Source organism: Monomorium pharaonis, chromosome 3 (assembly GCF_013373865.1).
Source record: "Monomorium pharaonis isolate MP-MQ-018 chromosome 3, ASM1337386v2, whole genome shotgun sequence".
In the NCBI taxonomy this organism is placed as follows: Eukaryota; Metazoa; Arthropoda; class Insecta; order Hymenoptera; family Formicidae; genus Monomorium; species Monomorium pharaonis.
This window is the reverse complement of record NC_050469.1, coordinates 29,068,945-29,081,814: the sequence shown is the minus strand read 5'-3', so window position 1 is coordinate 29,081,814 and position 12,870 is coordinate 29,068,945. Positions and strand designations below refer to the sequence as shown.

Here is a 12,870-nt window from a genome sequence, read left to right as displayed (position 1 = left end):
ACGCGATATCTGAATTCGGCCTAAAGTCCCGACTGCTTCGTCGCAGTATGTATGCGGTTCTCCGCATCCGCAGATCCGTACTCTCTCCGCGTGTATGTGTAGAGCGCAATCGCAATCAACATGGTGCTCCGTGTCGACGGGGAGGAGATGTCACGAGATACCGCGGGCAAATGCGAGCCTGTAGCTGTGAACTTTCATTCGATAACGTCGCCGGCGTGAAGAGACCCGCGCGAGATCAATTACGAGTGGCTCGTAAATAAACTTGTCGCGCCGTTTTTTTTTCGAGCCTTTTGAAAATCATCTCGCGAGATTCGAGCGCACCTACTCGCCGCCTTTAGCCTCCTCGAGGGAGCGATCCTAGTGAGCGACAGCTTGTGCGTCGTCATTGAAGATACGTTCTTTTCCTCGAGGACCAGCGTGACTCGGTGATCTTGGTGAAGCTGCCACGTGATGGTGTCGCTTGGCGAGACGCGACGTGAGAGAGGATCATCAGCGATAGAGATCGCGCCTGCAAAATGGTACGCAGAACATATTTCCCAGGTTGACGGCGGATTAATCGTTCTAAAAGATAAACCTGATGGTTCACATGGTCGTCCGATCGTGTCTTAAATCCTGTCACGCGTCTAATAGATCCACAGATCTGACATAGTTTTTAAATGCCTTTTTTCCTATAACTAATATCATGTTTTTTTTTTTTTTATTTACCTCACCCATTTTCCCCAAATTCCCCAGAGATCTGATTTTAACATTTACGTTTTTATTACGATTTATAGCCTCCGGTTTCACGAAGGTCCAAGAATGAGCGACATTAATGTTGATTCACGCCTCATCTAACTGATGTATTCCATTGACAGGTCATGTATGATATGCGTGATCAACAGCAATAATAATGCAGGCCGAGATCCTGTACTGAGATCAGAGTGATCGACGATGTATGCCATCGCGGAGACGCGTCACTGGGACATGCTCGTCTGCTGTTTGTGTCGTTACTTTCGTTAACGTGACGAGTCATGCCCGGCGAACCGCCAGCCACAGCTGGAAGTAAGTCCAGTAGCAAGGCTAAGAGGATCTCCATACCTCGCGTGCAGAGCAGCACCGACACAGAGCTACAGTCTCAGCAGAGCGGCTCGACCCCACTGCAACCTACCGCTGCCGCGTTGCACTATGTCACCTTCCGTTCAGAGCTAGAGGACAGCCCGATTCCACCGGCCCTGCGATGCCGCTTGTATGAGCTCTTTCAGCAAATTGAAAAGGAATTTGAAATGTTGTACACAGAAAATCTTGGGTGTATGTACTTCTGTTGGTTGTTTATTTGACCATCATTTGGTATGCATGTTGAAGCTGTTGCGTTTCTCGCATTGCAGTACAGGAGAAGATCGACATCCTAAATGACAGACTCGAGAGAGAGTGCTATGGCTCGGGCGAGCGCAGTCTACCTCCTGGAGATCTCACGGATTTTCCAGAAACGAAAAATCTGTCTAAGCAGAAATGTAAGATTTAATGTTGATGTAGAAATGCATTTTGATTTGTATTGTAAAGTGTTACAAAAAGAAAGAATTGAATAAGTTTTTTAAACTAAATGCCATAACTTATATTATAAGTCATATAGAATATATTTAAAAAATATATTTAATGTAAATGCTTTTTCCAAATTAATTAAAATATAAAATAAATTTCGATTAAATAATTAAAAGTTAATTTAGAAAAAAAACATTTATACTAAATTAGAATATTTTTTTAATAACAATGATGAAGAGTATCTCGATATGAAGAGAGATCATTAAATGAATTTTTATCTAAATTAATATAATTAAATTAAATATTTTTCTGTGAAAATGCATTTTTTTTTAATTTTTAATATATTTCTAAATTTATTTTATTATTTTGTACATAATATCCTATTGTGTATAATCCCTATTATATAACTGTATGACATTGCATATTCCATCTATTTGTCTATTTCAGAAGATTTTACAAGAATGATAAAAGTAATAAAAAACGCTAGTGCATATTCTAAAATTTTAAAATAAATTTTTAAAATTCAATAATAATACTATTATAATATTTTTCAACTTTTTTGAATTGTAATAATCTTTTTTTTTATTTTTTAGCGATGGGTGCAAATTCGGCGCAAAAGATTAAAACTTCTCATAAATTGAAAGCACAGACTAGTAAAATAGTATCAAGCTTTAAAAATCCGACTATGACTTGTACCATGCAAAAAGAGTATGTTGGTCACCGAGATGGTGTGTGGGAAGTTTCTGTGGGCAGATCAGGCCAATCCATCATAGCGACCGCCTCCGCCGATCATACGGCACGTATATGGGCAATAGACAATAGCCGATGTTTACTACAATATATCGGGCACAATGGATCTGTGAATTCGGTACGATTTCATCCAAATAGAGAATTGGCTTTGTCGGCAAGTGGCGACTGTTCCGCTCACGTATGGCAGGCGGCCGTCGATTGGGATATGCCGAAAAGAACGTCGTCGTTAGAGGAATTACCAGTGGCCAGTTCCGAGCGATCCACCGCTAATAATCTAATCAGTAATAATGACGAGCAAGACGATCCGCCAACTCTAAGGACACCGATACGCGAACTGTTGGGTCATACAAACGTCGTAATAGCTGCAGATTGGCTTTCCGGTGCCGAGCAGTTGGTCACAGCTTCTTGGGACAGAACGGCGAACTTGTACGATACGGAAACTGGAGAGATTATACACACACTGTGCGGACACGATCAAGAATTGACCCATGTATCGACGCATCATACACAAAAATTATGTGTCACATCCAGTAGAGATAACACATTCCGGTTATGGGACTTTAGAGAACCTATACATTCGGTTTCAGTATTTCAAGGACATACAGAGTACGTATATTGATGTAGCAATAGCAATAATCAAGTGAACACGTGTGTCTGAAACAAAACTTGTAATTATAAAATCAATGCGCATTCAAAGTTCATTAAAAATAAAATATTCAATAAACAATGTTTATCAAAATAATTAAACTGTCGACTATAATGTAGATAGATCTTTCCATTTTTTTTTTAAGGTAAAAAAGGAAAAAATAATGTTGAAACGTGATAAGCTTACATATTTATTTAGAGAATTAATATTTATAATTATTCTCTATGTAATATTAAATGTATAAGATTAATATATAATGCGTCTCTTACAGAACAGTAACGTCTGCAGTTTTTACGAGGGAGGATAAAATTGTATCTGGCTCAGATGACAGAAGTGTAAAAGTATGGGAGTTACGTAATATACGTAGTCCATTAGCGACAATACGTGGAGATAGTGCTGCTAATAGACTATCAGTTTCTAGTACCGGGATAGTGGCAATACCACATGACAATAGACAAATACGTTTATTTGATCTAAGTGGTCAACGTTTGGCGAGGTTACCTAGAACTAGTAGACAGGTAAGGAAATATTACATTTTTATAATTATATACAAATTTACCTTTACAATTAGTTGGCTAAATTAGTAACATTTACTGGTGTATTGTATACCACCATATTTTCTGTAATGACAAATAAATCATTATAGAATTTATTAAATTGTTAGAACTGTAAAATCCATTATAAATAAGCTTATTTTAACTAAAATGTAATAGATTTTTAATTTACCGTATTTGGCAACAAGTGAGAGAATATTTAAGGAATAATTCTAGATAAAGATGAAAAATAAAAATAACAAAATGGCAATTAAAATTTCGTTTTTTAATTAGAAACGTCTAAGCATGTAAATATTTACATTTTTTACGTAAATATTTAAATATAATATAATAAAATCACAAAATATTAAAATAAAAAATAACAAGATTACGATAAAGATTCCATTTTTTAATTAAATAATTATTCACGTGCTTGGACCCTTTTACATAAGTATTTAAACATTTATAATTGAGAAATAAAGCTTCGAAGAAATAAAACAATTGAGTTTCGACGTTTTATCATTTAGAATCATTTCTTAAATTTTCTTATTGCCGAACATCGTGTTTTTCTATCTTGTACTGTATCATAACTATAATGTATACAATTTGTAATGCGATCAAATTTATTCTTTCATACTTTATACATATATTACAAATGAATCTTATTAAAAATAATATAATTACATTTGCAGGGCCATCGTAGAATGGTGTGCTCCGTTGCTTGGTTGGAAGATAGCAATGTGTGTAATTTATTTTCTTGTGGTTTCGATAGACTAGTATTAGGTTGGAGTGTTCTTCCCGTTAAAGATGCTTGAACATCAAAAACTGTGTGGTTTTATTAGGTATTTTATGTCATGTTAGTGTGATATTGGGAATATTTAGGTGCAATTTAGGAATTGAAGTACATATATAACCATACAGTAAAAATCCAGCAATTAATCCAATCAAAGATCCTCCCCTTCCACTTTTGCAGACGACTGCAATAAAAAAACCAAAATATATTGTATGTATTATTAAATCATTGATCAAAGATAAATTATAAATAGAAAAATGTGAATTTTGAAGTTGCAATAAAATTATGAATGTCTTACGTAAGTATAAATTTTTTTATTCTTACCTGAGTAAGCAGTTAAGAGACATAAAACGGTGTATCCTTGAATAAGAAGGTAGTATGGACCTGAAGCTATATGCCGCCACACTATTCCCAGAAATCCCAATAATTTACCACAACCTCCAATTATTAGAGCGCGACTTAAATCTTTTACGCTGTATTTGTATGGTTTTTTGCCAATAATAAACCATTTTAACTCTGTCGTTACAATAACTGTACAAATAAATGCTATAAAAGCGAGTGCTGTGTGTGCCAGAAAATTGTAAATATTGCAATGGTCTTGTAATGCATTTTTATGAACTAAGTTCACTTCTGACGCAGTTGATTCTATCTCGTCGCAAAAGGACCAAGCCCTGAACGATTCGGCCAACCATAATGTTATACCTATCTTCCAATATGATTTAAAATTACTGTTGTACAGAAGATGTCTATAAGCTTGTTTTTCTATCAAAATCAAATCTACAAAGACTACAACTGGATCGTATTCGATGTATTTGTCGGCTAACAATCCACATTTCTCCTAAAATAATACAAAATTGACAGTGTGCAATATAAGCACATGGATATGTTTTACTTACACATTTTAATATTTTAAGGACACTGGGGCAATATCTCCGAAAAAGCTCTTTGCATTCAGCTCCACAATTTATACAAATATACATTTATTAGATAGATTAGATAGTTAAATATCTGAAATAATCATATAATAAATAATTATATTTTTTCCTTGCATGTAAATGTATAAAATTGACATTAAACCTTTAATTTTAGAAATAAATAACAATCGTACTGTTACATTTACTCGTATATTAAAACATTTCATCTATTATTATGCTGCGTAAACATATTTCCATACAATTTAAAAGGATTACAATTAAATTATATAAGACGCGAAATATGCATCACGTGGGACTAACAAAATATACGTTTTGCATTAGATAGATATATACAGAGAAATTTAGAATCTTTGTTTCTGGTATTCACTTTCTCCTTATTGAGGTACAGCAAATATTGATTTAAAGACCTGATTTAGAAACTCTGCTTCTAATTTTTTAAAATTTCTATTAAGAAATAAATTTCTTTAAAATTTTTTATTTTTTTAACATTTATAACATTTTCTAATTTAGCAAAAATATATTACCTACATTCAATATATTTATTAACAACATTTGTAAAAAAAGGATCTTTGAATTGCTTAACTTGTCTTTTCAAAAGCAAGTTATTTTTACTAATCATGTGACAATTGTTAAGTGATTAGCAATTGTGTACTTAATTTCTGCAAATTACAGATTTTTTAAATTTTCCAATTTAAGTGTTTGTTCATTTCTTACATGTATCTTCAATTCAGATTAAAAAGGATAAATTGCTGCTTTCAAAACATGTTCTGTAACTTGCTGAGCATTTTCTTATGAATCATTCAACAGGACTATAAATAGTCTGTATAAATCTGCAGATAATATAGTAAAAGATGTGGACTTATGCGATATACTGAACCATGCATTGCCTTCTGTAGGCTGTGCTGTTGTTGTCGAACTGAGAGAAAGAGACAGAAAAATTATGTTTCTTTGTCACTCGTATGACTGAGATATCTCTGAAATATCTGTCTCTGCGATGACTGCGATATCTGTTAACAGTCTGCAGATAGCAATGCGGTCCAATAATATAGATTTATAAGGTTGTGAATAACAGGCAAATTAAAAAAAAAGAAAGATAGAAAAGAATAGTGGGAAAAAGTAAAAGTGTATCAATCGAGTGATCCGATATTACTTTAAAACATAGAAACAGTCTGATTTTATCATTATTACAAGACATAAATACTGAATATGATTGAACAAAATTCGAGTGTACTTCTGCCGACAGGGCAAAGAATGCCCATTCTGGGACTTGGAACTGCAGGAACTTGGACTGGAGAAAAAAACGTGAGTTTATAAAGAAACATTTTGTATTGTAATTAAAGTGAAATTTATATTTATATATCATAATTATATTTTAATGTGCGATATCATCAGTCAAATTTGAAAACTTCTTAACTTTATCTTTTTACAAAATTGAAATACTTATTTCGTGCAACTTAACTTGACTCAAAATAAGTTGCGCGAATAAATATCTCAATTCCGTTTAAAAAATAGAGTTAAGACATTTTCGAATTTGGCTGACGTTATATACATATATAATAGACATACATATATAATAGACAATTGTTTTTCATACAAGTATTCCCATTTCGTTACTCGTTACTCTGTAATACTTACTATGTAGAATAAGCTTTACTCTTACAGCCTTGTTACTGCCATTATAGAATGGGGTTTAAAGAAAAGTTGTCGAGAAAGTCGACTAAGAAGTGTAAAATGCAATAACTATTAGACAATAAGAAAAACAGGAGTATTGTTAAGGCGAATTAAGAAAATATTAAGAAAGAGGAATAAAGAAAAAAAAAGATAATGTACAAAAAAGTTGTAATGAGGAAAAAAAGAGAATGATATATCGAAGTTTATTTTAATCTCTTTCTAACAATTTTTTATATTTGTCAAAAATTAAATTCTTTTAAAATTTCTTAATTCTTTTAACATCCTCTACGTTTAATATTTTTATATAATTTATATATTACATCAACTGCATTCAATATATTTAGTGATAAATAAAAATACTTTCGCAAAGAGTCAACCTTGAGTTGATCGATTGAATGACTACAGGAATATAAAAGTAGTACTACAGACTTCCATATAGATTATTTAGGCTGTTAACATCTATGAATTCAATTGAAAAGTTGATGTAACAATAAAGGTGGAGATAGACAGACATATAGTGACTATAGACATATAACTTAGAAAGACACATATTACATCGAACGTCAGATTTATACGGAATATCGTTGTACATGTAAAAAAATCATCATAATTCAAAGTAGAGTCGAAACGTACGAATTTTTCTAAGAATTTAACAGACTATAGAAATTTGTCAATACATTTGCGCCTCAATAACCGTCTCATTAGCCTGTCTTTTCTATTTTTTGTTTTATTTACTAGTATTTATTAAATTGTGAGAGTCGTTTGTCATTTTTGATAATATAAAAACTATATTTTATTTTTCTTTGAAAATATTACATGTTCTAAAAATTTTTAATTGTTCTTTTTTTTAAGTTTTCTATACTTCTCTACTTTACATGTTGTATACGCCTATAATTTTTTGCCTTTCCGTAGGAAATTTTTATTGCATTGATCGAAAAAATTATTAGGTGATTCAATTTATATATACTTATGATCTTTTTATCACGTTTTAAATTTTTCGACATTTTCAAGTCACTGAACTTTTCTTATGATATGAATCAGTCAACAATAGTATTAGTTCTATATATATCAAAGTCTGTAGTCAATACGGTGAAAGTGCAGACATTTGAGCGAGTATGTGAGAAGAGTAAGATAGTGGGAATATGAAAAAGAGTGGTGGGGTAACATAACGGTACATCTGATATCATTTTAAAACATACAGTGCATACAGTCTGGTTTCTTCATCGCTACAAGACATACTAAACATGGTTCAAAATTCAAGTGTGTCCCTGCCAACGGGACAAAAAATGCCAATTTTGGGATTCGGAACTTGGAATGTAAGTAAAGGAGCAACAATCCAGACCAAAAGGACCCCGCACAATTTATATTAAAAAAAAAGCTCGGTCAATTTCCTTGAATTTGTTATATATTGTAGTACTTATAGCCCTAATAAAAAATTACAATTTGTGCAATAGGCACTTTCTATGCCTAGTTTCGGAGATAAATTTTTTTTTAAATTGCCACTTTAAGGTTTACTGTACGAGTTTGCACTTATCAACTTGCTTGCATATGTATATATACACATATATTTGCATGTATAAATGTTCGTGACACTGTGTGTGTGTGTGTGTGTGTGTGTGTGTGTGTGTGTGTGTGTACATATGCGAGCAAGTTGACAAGTACAAACTCACGTAGTAAACCTTAAAGTGGCAATTTTCAAAAATTTTTATCTCCGAAACTTGGCATAGAAAGATCGCACAAATTGTAATTTTTCATTAAGGCTATAAGTATTACAATATATATAAAATTCAAGGAAATTGACCGAGCTTTTTTTTTCATATAAATTGTGCGGGGTCCTTTGTATACCATAGAAAAGTCATCAATACCAATAGAGCTCCTAAAGTAACACCTTTTTATTTTTAAGAAATTAAATATTATACTTTATTAACATTCATGAAAACAAATAGATTACAAAAAAACTATATATTCTATTAAATCAATAACCTAATCTGATCTTTTTATATATTGTCACACTATAAGTTACGTTTTACAAAAACTTTCTAGGAGATTCTTCATATTATACATTAACTTCTAAGTATTTTATATAGTAACTAATAAAAAAAAGGGGGGGGGGACATAACATTATATATTTTGGGGCTCAAATGGAATCATTTTTATCTTACAAATCTTATTTAATCCAAAAATAAAATAATTTAAAAAAATATATATTATCTATTTCTATTATATCATCAAAGAAGATATTTTCTAGATTAATTTACATATTTTTTATTTTCAGCTTGTGTTTAATATAATTGTTAAATATAATCAAAAAATAAAGTGCCTAATATCAGTGACCTTTCTCTATTATATTTCAATAAAAATACATATATTTACAACACACATATTTTGTTATATATATAATAAATATATAAAAGATATATTTTGGTACAGGCAAGCGGAGAAGAGTTAGAAAAAGCTTTAAACGTAGCTTTGGAAACAGGATATAGGCATATTGACACAGCTACGGTATATGAAAATGAGTGTATTATTGGAAATGTTTTAAAAAAATGGTTTGATTCTGGTAAAATAAAGCGAGCCGATCTATTTATCGTGACTAAGGTATAACAATCAAATTTCTATATTTATTTTAAGCACAATATGAGCACTAATATCTACATATAGTAATAATAGATCAAGAAAGTTTTGTACGTATTATGTTAGAAAACACACACACACTATTGCACGCGCTTTAAACACTACAGTAGTAGGCATATTTTAGCGAGATAATTCGAGCTTAAACTCATTCGTTATTTATGTACCTTCGATCCAAATCAAAGTACAAATTGCTGTTTCTATAACCCTTACTGTATAATTTGCAACTGCTTGTAAAGTGTATTTAAAAATTTTACAGGGAAAAACTTATGTAGAGACTAATATATCATTAGTTTTATGTATTTATGTTACGCTTAATATTTTTAATATCTTAGGTACCTCCTGGTGGAAACAGACCCGGAGACATAGAAAAATGGCTGAAGAAATCACTTTCTAATTTACAACTGAGCTATCTGGATCTATATTTAGTACATACACCATTTGCATACGCAGACGTTGAAGGAAAATTACATCCCTTTAATGAAGAAGGAGAAATCATAATAGATACAAATACGGATCATTTGAAAATTTGGTCTGCAATGGAGAAGCAAGTATTGGAAGGACGTACAAAAGCGATTGGATTATCCAACTTCAACATGGGACAAATTAAAAGAATTTTGAATCATGCTAAAATACCCGTATCAAATTTGCAGATCGAATTGCATGTGTATTTTCAGCAGAAGGAATTGGTAAATTTTATCTTACAAATGTTTTTCTGTTTATGTATACAATGAGTGCAAAAAGTATTTGTACAGTAAAGATATTAAAAAAACATTTTTTTTGTTAATTAAATATTAATAAGCAATTTATTGACTACTAAAAGATAGAGTATTTCTATATTTCTCAATATTATTTTAAATTTAAAAAAAGGCAATAATTAAATTCTCTTATTACAATAAAAAGTAAAAATAACAAGTTGTATTACTTGGATACGTAAAAAATATTCTTATAATATGAGAAATTTAAGTTCTAAGATATCTTCCTAAAAATAAGGTTTCTTGTCAATATCATCCCTGTACGAACTTTTGTACTTATTATTGTTAGATATAACTTTATAAATCTGTAAATGTATACGTTAATATTCTTTTCATCAGGTAAAGTTTTGTCAAGATAATAATATCAGCGTAACAGCATACGCTCCTTTGGGATCACGTGGATTTGTCAATAAAGTAGGAAAGGGAGACGCTGTACCAGATTTATTACAAAACCTTACCGTGCTGGAAATTACAGAAAAATATAAAAAAACTCCTGCTCAAATATTACTTAAACATATTATTCAAAAAGGTATTGCGACCATACCGAAAAGCACTAATCTATCCAGAATTAAAGAAAACTTTCAATTATTTGATTGGGAACTCGAAGATGAAGATGTCGACAAGTTAAATGCTCTCGACAAGGGTAAATCTGCACGCATATGTGATTTCAGTTTTTTCAAGGGTCTGTCGAAGCATCCGGAATTTCCTTTCTAAGATTACGCTTTATTTTTATCTTTTACTTATATGCCATATCTATCCTTTATCTGCTCGTTGTAATATTAAAAAAATTTTTAATTGTTATTTTATGCAAATCAGAATTCAATAATCAATGTTTGTTATAATTATCTCAATTTCTTTTTTATGTGGCAATTTAAAGATTGTTATTTCATGTAAAGTTTTTTTTATAATCAAATAATAATCAATGTTTATTAATATACATATAACTAACGCTTAAATATTTAAGTAAACAGCCTTTTTCATAAATATATATTGTTTACTTCTACTGTTGTAATTAGTGGATTGTTAAATAAATCATTTTATAGATAATAAAAACAATATAATGAGATATATAAGCTGAATTAAATCAATTCCTATGAAATTCCTTTTATTACAAAATTTTTCAAGCTAATGAGAGTTTGTGATTGAATTTAAGATCTTCAGTGACAAAAAAGATAGATTGTTAAATTAAAAACAATAAAATATATAAGACAAAATAATTCGATTTTTATAAAGATCCTTTTTCCATCACAAATTATTTTTACTAAAAATAAAATATAATGATAATACAATGCTAATGATTTTTATTAGCATTTAAACATTTAGATCAGTTAATTGCATAAAATTTGTAGTGCAATAAACAAAAAACGATCATATATAAATGTCATACATCTTTTTAGGATTATATCTCAAAATGTAGGGTGCTTTCACATTACCTACTTTCACCTCAATTATTTCGAGCTGTTTTCCATTAGCTTTGTTCGTCTTTACTTTTTGTTAATAAGTTACAGATACATCAGACATTTCAATCGTATTTAACAATTACTGCACAATTTATCAAAAGCGAAATATATATTTATACTTAATGAATTCTAAATAAATATAAGAAAATAGTGTAATATAAATATTATTAATTCAAACAAAAATAATGTATATATATATATATATATATATATATATATATATACAATCTTTACAGTAAATCATCAAAATATATCATTCTAAATGTCATTTTTTTATAAAAATGAATTAAGGATGCATGTGTCATTGCATAACTTATGAAAAACAAAATCTTTAATCCAACAAACGTATCTTAAAATTTGACTACTTTTTCATCTATTTAAAGTGGCTTAAAAAATTATTTAAAAGTTAACATACTTTAGAGCTTCTAAAACAAATACTTATTATCATTTTACTTCACAGTATACTTCATTTTAGAAAAAAAATGTAATAAAATTTTTATTTTTAAAATTTCAAGAAATTGATCACGAAATGCCCGTATATACAAGGTAAAAGTTAGTGTTAAAATTATTCCCACATAAATGTACAAAATGCAAAATATACTGCAATGTTTCGATATTAATTATTATTATACATAACTGTTCTATAAATTGTATTCATTTTCTATATAAAAAGTATACATCATAATTTATACAGAATATAAACTTACCAATTTTGGGGTTATGTTGTCGGATGGTGATACCGGTGATACCTTAACCTTTTTTTCTTGTTTTTATCAATTCTGTATACTTATATATTAACTATTTAAAATTTTATTTGACACATTTTCGGTATGTTTCACCGGTTCGCCTTCAATCGTAAGGTTATATAGTACTGAATCACTAGTAAGTGGTAACACGAATCGTAATATTTGTAATTGTAGGTTAAGTCAAAATTGCAACGGAAACGTGCATGCGCGAATGGCGGACTTTTTAAATGTTTAAAATTTAACTTTAAAGTTTTAAAAAAATTATCACGATACATCGATTATTTTTTTCTTTGCATATTTTAAGGCAATGCTAAAGACGTCTGTTTTACCGATATAAAGATAATTTTTGTATCGCAAAATCTTTTTTCTTCTTATTAATGATGTACAGTGTATCAAATACAGTCACAGTGTACAGTAGATCAAATTTGAGGG

General features: G+C 30.2%; 3 protein-coding genes across 3 annotated transcripts; 2 read left to right on the top strand and 1 right to left on the bottom strand.

The window, feature by feature from the left end:
* Window positions 1–133: 133 nt before the first annotated feature.
* Window positions 134–4,542, top strand: LOC105833219 (WD repeat-containing protein 37). The gene is made up of 6 exons (XM_012674780.3): window positions 134–518; window positions 855–1,287; window positions 1,365–1,490; window positions 2,112–2,874; window positions 3,186–3,432; window positions 4,140–4,542. Exons 2-6 carry the CDS (start codon window positions 1,011–1,013, stop codon window positions 4,260–4,262), a joined length of 1,536 nt encoding a protein of 511 aa, XP_012530234.1. The 5' UTR covers window positions 134–518; window positions 855–1,010; the 3' UTR covers window positions 4,263–4,542.
* Window positions 3,434–12,637, bottom strand: LOC105833223 (protein ARV1). Its single transcript, XM_012674783.3, has 5 exons — window positions 12,400–12,637; window positions 5,137–5,248; window positions 4,565–5,078; window positions 4,132–4,424; window positions 3,434–3,534 (listed from the first exon to the last, which is right to left on the bottom strand). The coding sequence occupies exons 2-4, from the start codon at window positions 5,218–5,220 to the stop codon at window positions 4,300–4,302; spliced, it is 723 nt and encodes a 240-aa protein (XP_012530237.1). The 5' UTR covers window positions 5,221–5,248; window positions 12,400–12,637; the 3' UTR covers window positions 3,434–3,534; window positions 4,132–4,299.
* LOC105833221 (1,5-anhydro-D-fructose reductase) lies at window positions 5,314–11,300 on the top strand. The gene is made up of 5 exons (XM_012674782.3): window positions 5,314–6,477; window positions 8,048–8,162; window positions 9,277–9,444; window positions 9,813–10,166; window positions 10,572–11,300. Exons 2-5 carry the CDS (start codon window positions 8,091–8,093, stop codon window positions 10,944–10,946), a joined length of 969 nt encoding a protein of 322 aa, XP_012530236.1. The 5' UTR covers window positions 5,314–6,477; window positions 8,048–8,090; the 3' UTR covers window positions 10,947–11,300.
* Window positions 12,638–12,870: the final 233 nt, after the last annotated feature.